A 20,610-nucleotide genomic window follows, 5' to 3' on the forward strand; every position below is an offset into this window, starting at 1 on the left:
AATGTGAAGAACTTTCTTCATTTATAAATAGTGCTTTCCTAATAGCAGTTTTCTTGCTAGGATTTGCAAGTGTGAATCTTGTCAGAGGTTCAAAATTCCTGAAAAAAAGAATATGTCTCCCAAAGAGTAGGCAATGCCTTGAATTCAGCTGTAAATTCTGAGTACTTCCAAGTTTGCTCTTACACCTCTGGTCAAGAGATAATTTCCCTACCAACATATATGCCATTGTCAGCTTCCAAAATTATTTAATAATTGTACTTATTTTAAAAATTAACACCTAGCTTAAGCAGGTTTTTTCCTCTTTGTCCCACCCATGCTCTTCCTACAGAATGCAACACCTCCCTCAGGCACGGATAAAAAGTGAGTTCCTTTTCTTCTCCTCCCTACCTCTTCATCTGGCTTTCCTTTCTTGTCACCTTCACTCTATTTGCCTTTAAAAAGAAAGAGCAAGATGGTTTACGATCAACATTACAAATCACATTTTAAGCACGTGAATTTCCTGTGAGAAACAGATATTTTGGGTTTAGAAATCTTATTTCCCCTTCTGGCATCTTTTGGTTCTCTGGCAGAAAAGCTCCTTGATTCTGTGTTCCAGATGTCTCCAAATACACTTTTCACCATTTGAAAAATAAAAATGTAAGAAAAATGAAGAAGCTATCATCTCAAAGTCAGGAAAAAATGTAATATCAACATATGAAAAAGTCTTCCACAATTTTCCAAAAATAGAAAATAGTCATTATCAAAGCAAGAAATCAAGACTCCCTACTGCACCTTGATATTTCCATTTAAAAATTTTAATTTTAAATGCAGTATGTATTTGGACTCAAGGAACTGGCCCCATTACTCTTTGCAATGTGTCGCTTTACAATCTTTGGGTGCAAATAACTTCAGATCATTAACAACTTCTGATATCCCACGCCACTTTAAACTTTATGAGGAAATTGGAGAGAACTCATTGTTTTTCCTAATTAAAAATCAGACTTGAAAAAATCAAAAAGATGCTTTCTACTAAGCAAAAGGGAAAGCTTTTGGTCAATGAAAATTGGAATTTAGAAATGAAAAACAGATGAAGAATGAAGTGAATGTAGAAGTGAATGGACAAAGGAGAATGGTTTGAAAAGGTACAAAGCCCCAAATACTTCCAATTACCAGGATGATGTGTTTCACCAAGAGGCTCAAGTTTTCCAAGTCTGTTAAGTTTGGGAGTTCCCCATCCAACTAAAGGAAAACAAAAACTGTCAGAGCATTCCATGACTGCACTGGATTATTCTGAGCTGTACAGACCCTACATCTCCTTGGGAGAAAACAAAGCATTTAGAAATGCCCAAGCTATGCACTACATTGCATCCATGGTGAAGAATGATGAAATACTTCAAAAATGAACTGATTAACCTTAAAAATATTGGTATTTTTAATCACGCCAACGAGTAATCAAGTTTCTGGCTCTTTTTTTGGGAAAATTATGTTTTCCCCATGGAATAGGCCAAATCAATACTGCTGGAAGTTCCTATCATGAAGTGGGAAACTGCATTAAAGATTTTCTAGAGAGGAAGGTTTAGTAGCTCTTCTCTGTATGAAATCCAGTCCAATTTCATCATTCACAAGTGGGACTTTTAAAGGATGACCCACCACAAATTGAGACATCAATTACTGTTTTTACACTTACCTGGTGGGAGGGCTGGTGGTGTAGGATTCTTGGGAAGAGAGTCCTCTGCATTAACAGGTTCTACTCTGTGGCCCCTTTTTAATTTTGGTTTTTTACTTTTTTTCTTATTGTTATCTACATCCAACAGAAAAAAAAAACATTACATATCCTACAGTTATATTCAGGTAATATCCTACATCAGATTCTAATACAATTGCTGGGGAGATACATCAGAGCTTTCAGTCCAGACTTAGAGATAAAATTATGGGAAATGAAAATCACACAAAATTTTGCTAGAGAAAATAAGCTGTGGGCATAAAATATATGCAAACTCTACGTTTCCATGAAGAAATTCAACTTACATAATCTATTCCTGCATTTTTGTGTTCCCAATAGGTGACACTGGTATGTGGTATAATGACAAATACCATGGACAGAAGGAAGAAGCACGTGAAAAATCACATGAAATGATTTAAAAGGCAGCAGTTTTACCTGAGTCAAGGCATTCTGAGGCTTGTTGGTCACTCTCTTCTGCATGTTGCAAAAGCTGGGCAGTTGTAGAATTGCACCTTTCCAGCCTGCTGTCATTTGTATTTTGGCTACTGCTACTTGATAAGTGATCTTGCTCTGCTTGGGATTTCAAGACAATTGTAGCCTTTTCAGTCTCCAGCTTTTGTCTCTTCTTTTCCTTTTCCAGCTGTTTTTCATTCTAACAAAAAGGACAAGAATTTTTTAAAATTACTTCTAATGCTGTAAACTGACTAATAAGAAAGGTTACTAAAAAATGAAAATAATCCCCAAATATCCTACATTCAGCATACAATTTATTTTCAAATAGATGAAGAAATTAAATTTCCAATATCCTGTCCAGAGGAAGGGAGAGGGAATTATAAAACAAAAGGATCTTTAGATTTATTGCCTGTTTTCTTGTTTTATTTTTGGTCCTATTAAAAAAAAACAAAAAACAAAACAACTTTCTACTTACTTTTTTTTATGTGTTAGTTAAAAAAAAATACAGATGCTTAGAGCCTAAGTCTCCAGAAAATGCTATCCCAGTTTGGATAAATACCTATTGTAGCATACAACCTCAATGACTGGCTGCTTCACAATTCTGTGTCACTAAATCACCATCTCTGCAATATTCACAGCTGCACCTTTATTTTCTTGTTTTTTGATGTTATTACTAAATGGATTATTGTGCATGTAGCTGCCTTGACATGTTCTGTTGACATGGGTGCTTTTGTCTTGGAAAAAAGCAAATGTCTGAATTACTTGCTGGAAAAGTTTACGTGTTTCTTTAGATTGTGTTATCTCCAGGCAACTGTATAAAAAAAATATGAACTCAGAAATGTAGGTTAAGGAAACTTTAATATGAATGTGATTTTCATATTTCAAAATTAATAAAAAATTCTCAAGAGTCTATTTTCAACTGAAAAGAGGTTATGATCACAAATATGAATAACTGTAGAAGTCAGGGAAGTCTGATATGACTCACCACATCACTAAAACACCTTAGAATAAATTAATAGACCTTGAATATTTTCCACTTCTGAATCCCAGGAGTTTAATTAGGAAATGTTTTAAGTCATGTGTTTACATTTATTTTACTGTGTCTACAAAATGTTTGTTCCCCAATCAATAATAGGTGTTTTCTTATCACGAAAACATTGATTCAATGCACAGAAATCAAGGCTGCCAAGATTCAAGTAAGAGTTTAAAAAGTGCTGTGCAGACAGACTTAGAACAACTCTTTATTTTTTCTCATTGCCTCTCAGACATTTGTTAGTGGTAGTTCTGAACAGACCCAGATTTCCACAAAAACTCCTACCTCAGAGATTACAGCAGATATAGGCTGGAAGGGGTTTCCACATTTCCCAGGCTCAGGGTCCTCCTCCTCAGGTACATTTCCTTCTTCTTTTTCCCTTTGGTATTTTTGTTGTGTTTATATTGTTTCAGTGGTTTTGGGATTGTTTTTTTGGAGCAAGGGGAGTGGAAAGAGGGAGAATGAATAAAGAATTACTAAGAAGCCAGAAATCTTACAGAGAACAATGTCAGTCCTCTCAACACAATCCAACATGGTCAGGAGGTTTTATGTGTGCAGAGACTTGTGGCAGATTAGGAGTAAACCAATTTTTTTAGAAATTTGTGAAATGTATATGAAAAGCATGTCAAGTTGCAGCTGTTTAAAATGTACTTCAGTAATTTACTTGCTTATTTAAACCAAAACAGCCAGAATATAGTCTAAGATACTTCCCAGCTACTTCTCACAGTAACTGAGACTCAAAATTCTCTGTCTATATAAGGCAGAGGAGAGGACAGGGGTGCAGCAAATATTTTAAGAATGCCCCAGTGAAATGATCAGCTCTTCACAGGCACCACAGCAGGCTGCTAAAGACCAGAAAGGGATTTGAAGGGGAGTAATAAATCAGTTATCCTGCCTTCCCTTACTGCACCATCTTTAGTTCCTTCATGCCTCACCTGTTGGATATCCTGAAGTTTATTAAGCATAGTATTGAATAAATTTTCATATCTAGACTTTGATATTCATATATGGGTTAGAGAGTCTAACTTAATACTTTATTTTAGAAGGCAACTTTAAATCACAGGAATTATTTTTTTGGTCAGCCTTCTGTGAAGTTATATTAGTAAGGCCAAATTTATCCTACAACTACCTTGCAATTCTCATTCCCAATAAATTTCCAGCATGCAGCAAATCAAATAAAGGGGATGAAGAGGCAAAAACTTCAAGAAAGACTTCTGGCTTGTAAGCTTTAAATCCTGGATAGCCTGGTTCCCGTAAGATCTCTGCACAGGAATGAACCAAATATCTCAGAGAAGGGAGGAAGGGATGGAGTAGGAATCACAGGAAAATACCTCTGCTCCCGTATCCTCCTGACTCGCTCAGCTCGTTCCAGTTTCTTCTGCTCCTCAAGTGCTTTTTGCTCTGTAGTGTCTCTCTGGATGCGCTCATTTAAGGCATCAAAATCTTTTGCTATGATATGGAGAAGCCAAAATAATCCCTTTTTGATTGATTTATCAATTTTTTTCCCACAGCCCATGATCGCTGAGCAAGGTTCCTGTAAATATACGGAGAAGGAAGGAAAAATCTGCAGTTCAGACCACATTCCTTGACTGGAAACAAGAAATTAGTTGAACAATTACTGTTAACCGTGAAGCCAGTAAAACGCTGAGAATTGTGGTTTATAAATAGTCCATGCTAGATTCATCAATCAAAATGAAAAAATCTGAGATGAAAGAGAATCAGCTTTGCTTCAGTTCATGAAAGAAAGTTTAACATGTTCATAAGCACCTCGGGGGTAAATAAAATCTCCTGTGAATTTGTCAAAAAAGCTGTCAAACCAATTTTTTACAACAGAACAGGCACTGCACCTTGAGTGAAGTAAAACTTTTTGTCATTATACTCTCAGCAGCAAGAGAAACATGATCCAGGCAAATCTGTTGAAAGAGAAATGCAAACCTCATTGAGAAAACAGTTCTGAAAACACATCTGGTAAGAAAACATTGAAGGACCAAGAGTGCTTCTCTTGAGATCAAAGCAGTTCAGGCAGATAGGATAATAGCCTTCAAGAACATAAGGTGAAACTGCAATAGGAAAATAATAATTTCCTCTTATTTTTTTTATATCAGGAGGACAAGAAAAGTAGGCTTTAACTGGAACAAATGAGGCAGGGCTTGATTCAAGTTCAGAACATGGAAAAGATGTTCTCTCAAGATCTGCTGGGAACTGTTTTCAAAAATGTTTTGGAGCACTGTATGTGTCTTTTAAAACATTCTCTGAATAACAACTGAATAGAACCAGCTCTGTGGATGACATGTAGAGATGATATTTCACACTGATCATGTTCAGGATTGGTGTTTATGGCAATTAAAAGAGACTCTCCAATGCCAACATCTGAAAAACTCTCAGTGCTCTCTCCATCTGACAAGGATTTAAATGGCACCACAGTCAGATATGGAATGTACAATTTACAACAGAAAAAAAAAAATTCTGACCAGTTATGTTTAAATTAAGGTTCATATATGAGTCCTTTTCACTATGGAACCCTGCAATACCCTCCAGCAGAACCTACTCAGGAAGGAGATGTATAGAAGATGTATACAACTTGTTTCTCTGAGAAAACTGAGATCAAACACTGGCCAGCATTGGGGCAATGTTGTTCTCAGTTTGCACCAAGATTCTTGTTGCTGAAGTTTGGTTACAAAATATAAAAATTTAGAAATATGGAATATACAGACATATTATAAATAAGAAAAAGAGGAAGGTCATTCTCACTGACACTGTCCAACAGCAAGACAAATTACTCCTTCCTTTTGCCTTAATACTTTGTGGTGAAATTTAAAGATCTAGTGGAAAACTAACTACAAGAATAAGAAGAAACAAAAGGTTTTTTCGTCACTGCCTAACTTCCTATCTTGTTTCACAATGCCTCTGTTTAAATTGACCCCAGGAGTCATCCTAGTGAAGGAATTTGGGACCATTTTTATCTTTGAAGAGCCTGGTGAAGAATGGGTCCATTAGAGTATAAAACAGACTTAAGAGCATGTGATCTGGTGTCTTTGCTAATTACACACAAAATATAAATAAAGAACAAGAACAGCATGTCAGAAATTAAGCAATTCAGATGTACTGGAATACACTAGTATCTTTCAGGTTGTTTTTTAATGAATATCTTTCAAGAAAATATTTTTGGTACAGAAGCTCCTTGGAAAAAAAAATAAGGATGAACTTGCAATTTTAATTTTTATGATTGCTACATTTGCATAGTGCAAAGTGCACTAACTGAAGAAAAACACTCAGATAATCATGACATAATAAACAGAGCTATGACCTTTTCTAACTCAGCTTTTAGAGAAAATAATAGCAATATGTAGTGCTCTATAAATTTTGCAAATCTCCCTAATGAATTAAAATGATTTTTTAATTTTAAAATCCAAAGCTGAAATGGTTTTGCAAAACTGCCTTCTTATCTTGGTTAATAACACCATAACCCTCATTATCTTTCAAAATATTTTTTACTGACATCAGAAAAAGATGGTGGAAATAAACTTCAGGGACTAGTAATTTGGATATATTATCTGAAATGCTGACCAGTATTAACCAACTTTCCATAAAGGCTTCTGGTTTTGGCTCCCCCCACAAAGACTTCCTGCTCGGTTTTTTCTTAACAGGACAATGAATACTACATCTAAATTCCAGTTTTATGACATGTAGCATAATTTCCTACTTAATGGAAGCTTTACACAGATATGAGAAAACATAGCATCTTAAAATCTACTTACAATTTGACAGAGACACTTGTGTTCATTAACCAGCCTTTCCAGAGATAAGGACTCGATCACATCTGCTTCTGACAGAGCTCCTTCTCTGTCCTGCTTATTTGCCAGCCTAGAGGGAAGATCAAAAGAAACACTCAGCATCCTGCCACAAGAGAGACTCTCACATCTCCAAAAGCTGAGTTTGTGACAAAACTAGGAAGAAGAAGGGGAAGACTGAGAAAGAGAAGATGAAATGCCCTGCTTCAGCTTTAATTATTTCTTCTGCTCAATAAGCATGTTAGTCTATGCACCATTTCCATCAGTTACTAATGTTAGGTAATCACCAAGGTGCTTAGTAATAAATTAATATTATTTCTAAAGAAAGCAATCATATTTACAGTTAAGCAAATGAACATAAAAGACCATCCTGCTTTATGTCTAAATCAACACAGGACAATCTGTTGGAGCCTCTGGATGGAAGTTCACAGTTTTGCAACTTCCCAAATCATGAGCATTTCCCTATTTTAAAGTGCTTCAGGATCATCTCAGCTCTGCCTGCTACCCAGCATTTCTCTCAGATGCCTAACAATATTTTGAACTTGCTCTTCCTGAGTAAAACTTAAAAGTGTAGAGGGAAGAACTTGCATGAATGGCTCTAAAAGTAATATTTTATTAAATAGACTAAAGCAAAAACCCCCACATAAGTCACAAAGTAAGTATTCTGTAAGATGAATATCATTGTCTTGTCACTTATATATGGCAGGAAATAGGACTCTAGAAGACAGACATTCATTTAGGAGTATAAAAGTACAATCTAACCTTCTTTTGCACTTTCTACAACATTAATAATTCAAGCTAAGTCCTGTACAGCATTAGAAAATATGAAATTTGTACCTGCTTCTCTCTAAAAAAGGAATTCCACTAAAATAACGTTCCTCTGAAATTTAGCAACATTTCAATGACATGAGAATTCTGATTCAATTTTCTGGATAACAAGAAAAATATTTGGCTTCCATGAGCTCAGAGGCAGAAGGCTTTGGAACCAGACATCATAGCCTTCCTCCTGAAATCCCAAGTCATTATCATGAACTCAAATGGCTTTTAGGGAACTTAGGCCAAAGTTTGTACTTTTATTTTATGTTAATTCCTTGCTGGGAAGGAACAGTGGTAAGAATTCACGCCATAGTTACCAAAACTTGTCAGCACTTCAATTTGATCTAAGACCTTACTTGTCCCTATTCTCCAAAATCCCAGTATGAGAGCTTCAATTCTTAATTATTTTACTCCCAAGAGATTTTTCAGCATCAAAATCATTAGAAAAAAAGCTGTGTTGCATCTACAGCCCAAAACCCCACATTCCTTGTCACCATTACCCTCATGAGCTACAATTCATTATCTAATCTTTCATCTTCCTTTTCAAGAAGAATTTGTTTATGAAGGAGACCATAGAAAAGCAGTGTCTCAAATGTCCAGTCTCTCTCAATCTTCACCATTCTTAACTATTTGTGGTCCATACCATTCACGTATTTATCATCATCCTGGGGATAAAAATCCCTATGTCCTACTGATAATCAGAACTTTGCTGGCTTGGCCTGCAGAGCTGGGTAAGAGCATAAAGCCCTTCCCTGACCTTCCCTGATAATGAATTCCCACTTTAAGAAGTGAGAAGTGAAAGAGAGAAGTTCTACAGTGCTTTGTATGATTTAGTGCAGGGATTCCCAAACTGCTGCTCAATGCACGTACAGAACCTGTGATCTTTTCAGTATGTTTATAAATACTCTACTTCTTTTCACCAACCAGCTAGAACAAGACTTGTCCTTCCAGTATTTAGCTATGAAACCAAAGCTAAACCAGGGAAAAACTGAGATACAATGCAAAAAGGTAATTAAAAGACTGGAAAAAAAAATACCTCCACTTTTTTTCTCCCCCACGTAACCTATTTTGTTACAGACTGAACATCCTACTGTGCTGCTCTTAGTCACAAAAAGCATTCCTCAGCAGTGCTGCCAATTCATCTATAGCTAATTGAAGGAAATATTTCAGAGCAGCGTTTGTTGCCACAGCCTATTCCTCTCTCACCTGAAGATTAAATAACTGCACTTTTTGCACTATTTTTGCTCTGCACAGCCTACAAAGCACAGCTGAAGCAGAACGAAATGCTGGTAAGCTGCACAGTTTGACACTAACATCCCACAGCTCGCAGTAGCTGCTGATTTTTAACCTCTAACACCTTGAAAGGTGTCATATTTGTATTTCTGGTCAATTAGCTTCCACTTTTTCTGCAGCACTACGGACAAAAACATGGCTGAGGTGCTGTCCTGGAAGAGCAACTGTCTCTGCCTATTCTCCCCAGGAAGTGAAGTGGTTTTGCTGAGGTCCATCTACTGCTGGACACCCCTGCCCACTTCAGACTTTAGGTCGAACTTCTAAACGGACTTCAAGTCTTTTCAAGATACTGTAGTAAAATGCATTACTCTGCAGGGGCTTTTTTTTGCCCCCATGAACAGATCCCTCAATAATTCCTTTTCCCTCCATGCTTTGGTGCAGAAGAAAGCACAGCCTGCACTTACACTTGTGCTTCCAAGGTAGGCACTGCTCCACTTGCAGCTCCTAAGGGCAGCTGCTCCAAGGCACTTCCTGCTCCTGGGCACTCCGAGGGATCCGCCTCCCAGCAGGGCTGGCTTTCAAACAGGCACAACCAGATTCCCCAGGCACAAAGTAATCAATTTGCCTGTCTCCTGCAGTTGCAGAAGGCAGTTTCACTGTACCACTCCTGAGGATGATCACACTTGGTCGAGGACAGAAGAATTAGAAGCAGAAGGAATGAAGGAAATACTTCATGGAATGTTACTCAAGACACGTTGCCTAGGGAATATTCTGGAAAAATGTTTTTGGGATTATACTGAAGCTTAACCTCAGGAGTTCCTGTGTAAAGAGTAAAAGCCACCAGCACAGGATTCAGAGGTAAACACTCTTCTCTTACTTAATGTTTCTAAATTTGCAAATAACAGAAGAAGTCTTTATAGTGGGGTTTAGAATGGAAATGTGCCTAAGTGTCAAGACATAAAAATAATGTATGACTGCCATGCAAAGAGTTAGGTATTTCTGTGAGTGAATATGGCTATTTCACAGGACCACCCGGGTTTGAAGCAAGTTTTATGCAAAAAAAAAAAACCAAACCAAAAAAACCCTTCTTTAGGGAATGCATCAGTTATCGTAAAAGACAGACCTTGATTTTAATTTTCCAAGTCCGTTGAAATTCATATATAGCAATTTTTCATGTTTAAAAACCTGTAGGAGGTATATATCAAAACATACTTGAAAGCACAGCAGAGTTGCTGTTAGTTTATCATACTAAGTTTGCTGAGTAAGAAGCTTTCATCTATAAAATCATGCTTGGCTTATTTCAGTTTCACATAAAGTATATTTGAATTGTCCTAGTGTAACAAACGTACCTCATGCAAGAAATAAAGAGAAAGTTGGCACCTACTGCTTTTAGATCAAGTAGGATTTTTCTAAGCAACTGGAGAGCTTTTCAACTGTAAGAGTCACGGGAAACAATGTGGAAAGGGAGTGTTATGTGTGCATTGGCACAACTGACATCTAAGCTCAGTGACAATATTTCTCTTAGAAGCCACTTCTGCCAGAGAAAAACAAAGTCTGAATGCAAGTTCCTTGACCTAGCTATAAAATCTCAATTACTGAGCAAAGAGGGGGAAAAAAACCCAACAGAAACCAAACCAGTATTAAAAGTTTACTTTACAATACAAAATCTGTAAAAATGTTTCAGATATGCTACTTCGGGAGTTATATTTATTTAGAATCAGTGATCACAACCCCAAAATTTTGGGTCAGATCTGCATAGTGTCCATCAAAATTAATGAAGAGGAAAGCATCCCTGAGATCAAAATATTGCAGCATCAGAACAACCTCCATGACTGAAAGCAACTATAGGAAAATGAATCTTTATTGTTTACCTACGATCAAGATTTGTCTTCAAGGCTACTTCAAGAAGTCATAGCTTTGAGGGATGGAATTAGCTGGGAAAACAAAGACAGAGACTTTGAAATTAACAGCAGTCTAAACAAGGGGAAAGAACGATGCCATATTCTTCACTCTACAGTGAATCTTCTATTTAAAAATGCTGCTCTACCCTTTTTCCCTTTGGAATTTTTATCTCTCATCCATTAACCTTTATCTTGGGCAGTCCTGTGGACAGCCATCAGAAGGATGTTTTATTCCAGAGGAGTGAGGCCTCAGCAGATGCAGTGTGAAAAACTTTGTGTCTCTTTATGCTTTGCTTATGTTAACTAACATCCATGAAAGTCAAACTCCTGACCCACACACAGGCAAAAATAAGTGACTTGTCTGCTTGTTTGGCTTGTTCCTTCTTCTTCAATTATTGGCAGTTCACAAGGTTTTTGAGGAAGTCATGGAAAACAGAATTCTTCATACTTTTAACAAACAAATAGGAGAACAGACCAGCAGTTTCAGTGGGCCCACTCCTGATGAAGGCAAACCTATCAGTAAATTTTGATGGTTAACACGTGACTCTCTCTCAAATAAAGGGACTTAATTTCAATTCATGCCTTCAATTCTCATGCAAAACAATACTTTGAATATTATGATAAACTATAATAAAAAAAAAGGTGGATCAAGTGCTACAACATTATTGGCCTGCTTTCATGCAACTTCAGGGGGCTGTAGGAGACATTTCTATAAATCAACATTTTCCCTAGACAGTTCCTCCAGGTCACTTTTAAGTAAGAGAACAGTTAAAACTAAGATTCTAAACTCCTCCTGTTTACAATATCTCCAGGCAACTTTAGGCTCATATTAGGTTTTGAACTGGTCATAAGAACAGCAATTATAATTTGTTTCATTTTGTTAAGTGGCCTCATTCTCACCACAAGTCTGAATCATATTCCTATTTACTGAAAATGTTTCTTGCCACACTGTGCTTTGCTATCAGCTCAGTCCCACCTCTTAGTCAAATAGGCTGCAGCCAACAACGTCTGAGCTTGCCTAAAGCAACTTAAGTTCAGCTTCCAGATGTGTAATTCAAAAACAAATGACAGTAAGTGATATAACAATCTATTTTTGGACAAGATTAATCGACTATTTCACCTTGATATATCAAGCCATAGGCAAGCTAAGTATAGTCAAATTGCCTGTATGTTTTTTTAAAAAAAACCTGCCTTACAGGTGAGTTCCAAGGCTGTGATAGGCAGCTCTGTGGTCTGACAGAGATGAAGTGGGAATGTAAAGCAGGTGGGATGGTGCATGGCACAAATTCTGAGTCTGCACTTCTTCTGTCAGGAAGACAAATCTCTCACACCACTTAGAGTGATGCAAAGCTGTTGAGTTCAAACTATATATCCTATTAAATGGTAACAATTCCACCTGTACTCTTCTCTTGCTCCTATTTTATTTTAAAAAATGCTTTAAAATATATCAATATATGAAGTGATATTTGGGCAGAGGAGATCATGACTTTCTTTCTAGGTTTCTGTGACCTCTAGGTTTGTGAGGACTCTTGAAGGGCACTACTGACAGCAAATCTTTGGTTAAACAGGTGAAAAAGTTACCATCAAAACAAAGTTCTTACCAATTACAGAGAATTACCTGCAGTCTAAGTGACTTGCAGAGTGAGATCATGGTTTTGTCAGTGAGGTGCAGTGTCTTATCACCCTCTCTGGGATTTATATCAGTGCAAAAGCATGAACTCCTCACCTCCTATTACCCAAAGTATCAGCAGGAATGTCAGCAGACATGGAAATGCTGGTAGATGCTTTTCCTCAAGTCTACATCTGCAGCCACACAATCATAAACAAAGATGGCAAAACAGCAAGGAACAAGCTCAGAATTGCAGCTGATTCACTGCATGTATCTTTCAACCAAATACTTTACAAATAGCAAAACACCAACACAGGACTGCTACATTTCCTACAACATAACTATGTTACAGATTTGTGGTCAAAGGCCCAAGAACATCTTGAAGTATTTTAAGTCTGTTCTCCCTCTCTCCATGTCTCTGGGAAACCTCACTCCAGAGCAGCATGATTTGGCTACACTTTTCCAGCAATGTTGGCCTAATTCTTCCCCACTTTATGAATTCTTTGAATACTCAGGTCTGCTTTACTACATTTGAATTGCTTGGTTTTACTCAATATCCACATCTCTCCACCTCCCACAATCCATTTCACACTAATTGGAGAATTCCCAAGCTACCTTGCTTCAAATGCAGCATTTCTATTCTTGTACATTCTGGTAATTCTGGTTTCCCTGGGGAAGTCATGTGGCAGTTTTTACATGGTTACAGGACAAGGCTGAAGTGTTTTAAATACAAGAGGAAAGATTTACATCACATGTTAGGACAAAATTCTTTACTGGGAGGGTGGGGAGGCTCTGGCACAGGTTGCCCAGAGAGAAATTGTGATCATCCCCTTTGCTGAAACTGTTACTGATTTTGCACTATCATCTCAGCTGTGGCATATTTTTAGGCAGGGGAAGCTCTCTGCCTTTGGTATTTTCTTGTTGAACCACTCCCACACTTTCCACAAACAGAAGCTTGAGCTTACAACTATTTTCAAGTATGTTTTTCCAAGGACTTATCTTACAACAGAGATGCTTAAGAGGATATTTTCATCCAACCACCTTATGTCTTATAATCCTTGGTTTAAGCATGTTTGTTTACAAGGTATTTAAGTTAAAGGAAACTTTATAACAAAGGAGAAACTAAATGTAACTTATAGCAAGATTCCTACTTCAGTAACTTCAGATACATCTTTGAGTAACAGGGCAAGATTTCAAAACACTACCAAACAAGTGCCTTCTTTCCTTGTGAGAACATGAGAGAGCACAAACTGAATTTCAACTCAAAACACCAGCTTTCCCCAAAGACTACTATAAGGATTTTAAACTATATCCTTTTAAATAGTATATGTGTCTCACTAATTTTGTGTTGCTAACTTAAGACATTTAACCACTAATCAAGCTCCAGAGTATGACTCCAAAGATTTATTCATTGCCATTGTGCTCAGAAAAAAATTAGATGGGTTTCTTGGCACCACAGGACAGACCTGTAATGTAATTCCACAGCAGCTTGGAAATGAATAATTAAAAAAAATAATAATAATTTAAAAAAATGTTTAGGATTACATGTAACATGAAATTCCTTTGGGACGCATTGCCTGAAAGTCTACCCAGTGCCCTTAACTGACTCATAGCTAAGGGTCAGGACAACAAACCTACCCTCATTTATGATGCAATCATAAAAAAAACCCAAACAAAAAAACCCTCCCAAAACAAAACAAAAAAAACCCAAAAAAAAAAAACCAAAAAAAAAAAAAAACCAAAACAAAAAAACCCCACTAACAAACAAAAACCCAGCAGTTTCAGCAGAGGTAAAGAAGGCAGCATGAGCCAGAACACAGATCATAGATATCAAAGAGCTCTTAAAGAGAGGATTCTGTTCCTTGATTGGCCTCAAGTCCTCTTCTCTGGAAGATATTAAAACCAAGGTAAGGTGGCAAATTGTATCAAAGATCAAATAGAAACAGAGCCTTTGCTGACAGGCATTTTAATCAAAGTGCTGAATAACTAAGAAATAGTGAACAAAAGCAGAAACTAAAACGAACAGGAGGCTTTGGTAATTTGGGGACTGGGGAAGAAATAAAACAATCCAGCAAAGCCAAATTAGAAGGCATTAGACCCAAGTACAACCAGAAACAAAAGAGTTCCAGACAATTAACTTTCCTACTTCACATATCTAATTATGTCTTTTAACTTAATGTAGCCCAAATCTTATTTTTGGATGTAGGTTCCATGTTTCCTGGGGTCTACTGATAAATTTATCAGACAGGTGGATGGACATTCTATGTGGTAGCTTTGCAATTAAGCAAGTGGACCTTTCAACTTACCTTTTTTTTCAAATGGACAAGATAATATAAAAAAAATTATTTCTGTTAAACTCATTATCTTTGAATTCTGGACATACTTCATCATCATGACAGATTCTAATAGTGGTCCAGCTACCAGGATCTATTATTTCCTGAGTCAGTGTGCTGAGGTAATTGTCTTTACCAAGACCTCCCCAGTCACACATGGCATCCATTTAAATTGAAAGATTCATATAACCCTGTTCCTGAGGAGCAACACAGCCAAGTTCTCAGAAGGCAAAGACACTTGCAATACCCTTAAAATATATTTGACAAGGATGTGAAAATTGCATTTCTGAACCTGCCAACTATATATAACTATAGATGGCTATAGCTAAAGATGCTTCAAGAAGAACAAACTTAATCACCAATGGGTTTGCATGATAATGACTGCAGTGGGCAGTGAATGTAGGGGCCACACTAAGTCACTGGAGTGCTTTCAGTCCACATAGTCCATTTACTCCACTCTAAACAATGGGCATATTCTCCCTTTACTGACAAAAACTTCAAGGAAAGTGAAGTGCTTTCATCTCAATCAAAAGAAAAACAGGATGTGCCCCTATATACAAACACATAGGACAAAACAAGGACTCAGTAAATGAACACAGCTTGCTGTGGAACACTCAAGAAGCCGAGCCAACAATTTCCAAGGTTATCTCTGTCATGAAGACATCCTCATTTCTTTGAAACCAGCATGCATTCCAATTGCCAGTAAAATCAAGCACAATTATTGGCAAGCCTGTTCAGTGGCAGGCTTTGAAGGCAAGCCCAACAGCAGAGAAGATATGAAACTAAGATTCAATTGCTTACATTCCAGTCTTTTGTGAGACTGATCTTTAAACAAGAAAAAAAAAATCTCCACTATTTTCTGCTCACTTCTCTGATATTTAACAGTATTTACAGATTTGTTTGGCAGTTCTGTGAGGTTCCTCCCTCCAGTCCCAAGGAACACAGCTATTTCAAGAGCAATGCACCAATTCTCTTAGACCCAAGAAACTCTTGTCACCTCATAGCATAAGCATTAATAGTGCCCTTAGAACTTGCTTGTAATCCCAGGTTTGCCCAGCCCTGCTAAATTAACATGGGTCAGCAGATGTGTGAGGCTCGACTAGAACAGATTTTCAGGTCATTTCTCTGAAGCCCTGTTTAGCAGCCCTGGGCCCTTTCACATGCCCCAGGCTGAACTTTCCCTGTTGGTGGTGCCAAGCAGCTCTGGAACATTTCTCAAAAATGTTATCTGGGAGAAACTGCCTGACTTATGCCACGGGGACATCCACTGAAAAGTTCAGCAATGGAGAGTCATTACGGTCATGAAATGAATACATTTTGCATTTTCCCCACCCCAGAATAACACTCTCTAATAAATAATTTACAAACTTGTCTGATCACAAGTCTTCTCTTGATGTGAATCAACAAACACTAAATTCAAATATTAAGGCATTAAGGGGGAAAAAAAAAAGCATTAAGGAAAATTCACAGTAGGGTAGAATATCAACATTCTTTCTCATGACTGACCTCTGAAGCATTTCAGATTTTGTCTTTCAGCTAATCCTCCTGTAGAAAGCCAGATTTAAGTCTGTGAAGACGTGTCCACACTGCTGAACTCCATGACTTACACAAAAATCTATTTAGAGACTTTAAATATGCATAGGGGAACAGAGATACCACAGCAGTATCATTTGGAACTGTTCAAATACAAGAGAATGATTTGCATATTGACAGGTTACTGAATAGCCCCTTTGCAGTTTCTAAAAATCCATCTTTTGGATACTATTAAGAAATCCTACATTTGCTTGCTGAGAAAAAATCTTTAGAATCAGGGTTTAATAAGAGTTGCACCTATTTAATAGTACTACTTCAGTAGCTCTGAAACAGCCAAAAGATACCACTGAGCTGTTTAACCTTTATGCTTGAACAGCCCTTTGAAAGACACACATCTGATTGAACCAGAAAAACCCAAGTAAAAATCCCATAATATCCTAGTCCTGAACATGTTACTTCTTACTGAAATCTTCCATTCTTGATCACAGTCCAAGGAAATCATTTATGTAGAGTTTAAGAAAAATACCTTCTTCCCTATGATTAAAAATAGTTGAACTTAGTTTCCATTGGGCGTGTTTTAGAAAATATCTTGCTCTTATTTAGCTCTCCAGTAAAGCTTGCACAACAGCTATGGAGCAAAACAAAACTATATCTGCTTTCTGTTAAATATGAAACAGCACTGATTTGTAGCCCACTGTGGTTCACAATGCACACTTGCATCAATTTTATGAAGAATGTAAATGGCAGTGTAAGAGTAGATAACAGTAATTCAAAAAGGGCTTAGAAAATCTTCATGCTGCAACATTAGCGATATGGATTCAACTCCATAAAAACTCAAACATAAAAAATTAATTCATTTTCATGCTAAATTATTAGAGTTCTTAAAAGATGAGAGTTCTGCTGTTCTGTTTTGTTGTAGCTAACTGCTTCAGTTACTATCTAACTCCCCAGGCAAGGAAAATTGAGAAAGATTTTTGAGTGTGGCCAAATTAATAATCTAAATTCATGCCAAATGCTGATTCATTATGAAGTCTGTCTCATAATCTCAAAAACTGAAATATCTCCTCCTGAGAATTCAAAAATGGCACAGCCACACTCACTTCTATTTCCAAAAAGATTGATAGGTTGATTAGTTTTCATCAAGTAGAGAGTAATAATAAAATAACTGAAGTTACTTCTCTCTCCCTCCCCTAAATAAAAGTCCTCTCCACACTTCTCTGGTCTAAGTTCTGTGCACTGCATCACAAATATACCTCAAAAATGGCCTTGGGCTACAAATCACAACTTGTTCAGAATACCCCCATTCCAACTCATTGCTACTTTTACTTTGGTGCAGAGGGAAGTAGCTCTGTTCTCCAAAACTACTTTTCATCTATACCTATAACTACTAACATGGATTGTTGTTACATTTTGATTACAGTGCAACCAAACAAACCAAACAAAAAAGATACTGGAATTAACTTCCTGTGTTGCAAGAGGGGAGAAAAAAAAAACAGGAAAGAATCCTGACCACAAAAACCATGAGAGATCGTCTGCAAGAGCTCAAACTGAGGGCTAAGGAACTACAGATGGGTGGGGAAAACAATGGGGCAACTGTACAAGAAGAGGAGCAGGAGGAGTTTGAACAGCAGGCCATTATTTATGAAAAAGAGCCCATAACTGAAAGGCACTTGCATGAAATCCAGAAGCTTCAGAACGAAATTAATAATCTGGTGGAAGAAGTCAATAAATTCAGCCAACAACAAAAAAGCCTCGTGTCTTCAATGAGAAGATTCAGCGTTCTAAAAAAGGAATCTAACATAGCGAGGGAAATCAAAATCCAAGCAGAGCACGTACGCAAAGGTTTGGATGAACTGTCAAAAGCAGTGAGGAAAGCTGAGAATGAGCACGGGCCAGCCCGAGCCACGGTGAGGATCCTGGCTGCCCAGCACGCCTTCCTGTCCCACTGCTACCTGCAGGCCATGCTCTCCTACAACGAGGCCATCACCGCCAAGCAGGACAAGTGCAGGACCTTCATCCTCCGCCAGCTTGAGGTAGCTGGGAAAGAGGTGTCTGAGGAGGAGGTCAATGACATGCTCCAGCAAGGAAAATGGGAGATTTTCAATGAAAATCTACTCACTGAAGTCAAGATTACTAAAGCTCAGCTGTCAGAGATTGAGCAGAGACACAAAGAACTGGTCAATCTGGAGAACCAGATCAAAGATGTGAAAGAACTCTTTATCCAGATCTCACTTCTGGTGGAGGAGCAAGGGCAGATGATCAACAACATAGAAATCTACATGAACAACGCTCAAGAATATACTCAAGTATCTAAAGAAAAGTTTGGGCTTGCAGTCAGGTATAAAAAAAGAAACCCTTGCAAAGCAATATGCTGCTGGTGTTGTCCGTGCTGCAGATGACACCAGAAATGAACTGCTTGAAATACCAATGATTCCTCCACACCAAACTGATCTTGGAAAGCACTCTTGGGATCCCTCAACTGTGTCACTTTTCTTCCCATTTTCCCTTCAGCAGAGCTCTCAGGAAAAACTGCATCTATTTTTCAAGCCAGAGTAAAGAATTTTATGGTTTTCACAGAAACACGTGAACTATAGGAAAGGATCAAAGGATAAAAGTGACTTTTTTTTTTTGGTTCTTATAAACTTCTTCAAAGTTTAGAAGTTCTGAAGTTTAGTTTGGTTCTTCAAACTAAATCAGTATGGCAAGAAACTCCCTGTGCTGTTGGGAAGCATTGAAAATATTGTTAATTACAAACAAGATTCATAAAAGTGTTTCATTTACTTTTCTCAAAATAATAAGTATTTTTAATTGCTGTGTGGTTTTTTAGCATTTATATTTACTTGCTCAATCTCTAAATGTTTTTTTTTTCCCCAGGAATCTAAAATTCTACGAAACAAATCCACACAATGCAGACACCATTAGTTACCATTAGTAACAGTTCAGAATGGGATGCCTAAAACAAACAAGAGACAGAAACAAAACAGAAAACTTATCAGGAATATCTCAATACTACCTCTATAGGAAAAGTTCATAAACTTTTCATAAATTGACACAGAGATACTTATATTATTCAGCTCTACAGGCAGAGCCCTACCAGGATATGGTATATGGGGAATATACCATATATATATATATATATGGATAGGGGAATATGATCCTTAATTACACACTCACAAGGCACATTTTTAATGCTGCCTATCCTACCTAAATAACACAGTCACATTTGCAGTCTCACTTTTGCTAGCACAAAAAAAAAAGAAAAAATAGAATAAATAAATAAATAATAAATCCTTACACTCCTTACTCCTCCCCCATAACCTAGAACCAGAGAATGATTTAGGTTGGATGGAACCTCCTGTAACCAACTCCTTCTGGAACTGAGTGAGAAACAGCTCTCCATGCAATTTAACAGACAATAGCAATGTAACTGAGCCAAAAAAGTTATTTCCAAAAAGTAATTTTAAAAAACTTTGCACACTAAAACCAAACAGCAACCAGAAATGTATTCCTGAACTGCGTTGTGCTGTGCAAAGACACTTTATTTGGATAGTCAGAGAAGGCAGAACAAACTGCACTGCAATTCAGCAAGACACTAAGTGAACTGGATGTCTTTAGTTGCACGTCGTGGGAAAAAAAAATAATCTACTATCAAAGTCATTTTCACATTGTGGTATTTAGAAATAGTTGGATTCCTTCCATCCCAGATTAAAACTGCAACAGAAATTAACTCTTATCAAAATACAATCAAAGGTCTGAACCTTAAAGTAAAAAATCCTATTTATACAGTAGCAACAAAAAATAACCTTAGATGATGACATCACTGAAACTATTTCATTAAATACTCTCCCCTTAACTGCATATATTAAAAATACATTTATGTTCCAAGGACGCAGTAGAAATTAGCCAATAAACAAGAGCTGTACTTCCAATAGTGGAATAAAACTCAAATTTTCAAAATTCAAGTTTTAATACTTAGGAAAACAGCTGCCCGACTAAGTCATTTCCAGATGTAAATTGGTTAGAAACAGGAGAAACAGATAAAGCACGCTGAAAGAGAACTGGGAAGTGAAAAAGACTTGTGGAGAAATTTTCCTTGATAAGGGGGTACTATTAACTGAAAATAAATAATATGAAATAATACTATCAACTGCAGTTTACACTGAATTTGATATTGAGCATTCAAAATTATTAGCAGCAGAAATTTGC

General features: G+C 37.1%; 2 protein-coding genes across 4 annotated transcripts in view; one reads left to right on the forward strand and one right to left on the reverse strand.

Moving 5' to 3' along the window:
- The window catches only part of ARL13B (ADP ribosylation factor like GTPase 13B), a 33,427-nt gene that overhangs the window by 3,894 nt on the left and 8,923 nt on the right, over window positions 1–20,610 (reverse strand). The window contains exons 5-11 of one of the 3 annotated variants that reach the window (XM_053934840.1): window positions 6,947–7,052; window positions 4,520–4,722; window positions 3,474–3,567; window positions 2,138–2,354; window positions 1,667–1,780; window positions 1,150–1,218; window positions 388–431 (exon numbers count right to left, since the gene is read on the reverse strand). In XM_053934840.1, coding sequence (XP_053790815.1) covers window positions 424–431; window positions 1,150–1,218; window positions 1,667–1,780; window positions 2,138–2,354; window positions 3,474–3,567; window positions 4,520–4,722; window positions 6,947–7,052 — 811 coding nt within the window. In that variant the 3' untranslated portion in view covers window positions 388–423. The remainder of the gene's footprint in view (window positions 1–387; window positions 432–1,149; window positions 1,219–1,666; window positions 1,781–2,137; window positions 2,355–3,473; window positions 3,568–4,519; window positions 4,723–6,946; window positions 7,053–20,610) is intronic. The other 2 variants (XM_053934839.1, XM_053934842.1) reach the window with 2 other exon arrangements.
- On the forward strand, window positions 9,537–19,148 carry STX19 (syntaxin 19). Its single transcript, XM_053934843.1, has 2 exons — window positions 9,537–9,886; window positions 17,825–19,148. The coding sequence occupies exon 2, from the start codon at window positions 17,925–17,927 to the stop codon at window positions 18,801–18,803; it is 879 nt and encodes a 292-aa protein (XP_053790818.1). The 5' UTR covers window positions 9,537–9,886; window positions 17,825–17,924; the 3' UTR covers window positions 18,804–19,148.

This window comes from Vidua chalybeata, chromosome 2, assembly GCF_026979565.1.
Source record: "Vidua chalybeata isolate OUT-0048 chromosome 2, bVidCha1 merged haplotype, whole genome shotgun sequence".
Classification (NCBI taxonomy): Eukaryota; Metazoa; Chordata; class Aves; order Passeriformes; family Viduidae; genus Vidua; species Vidua chalybeata.

Coding starts and splice junctions, on each gene's coding strand:
- STX19 (XM_053934843.1), top strand. CDS start 17,925: ATGAGAGATCGTCTGCAAGAGCTCAAACTGAGGGCTAAGGAACTACAG.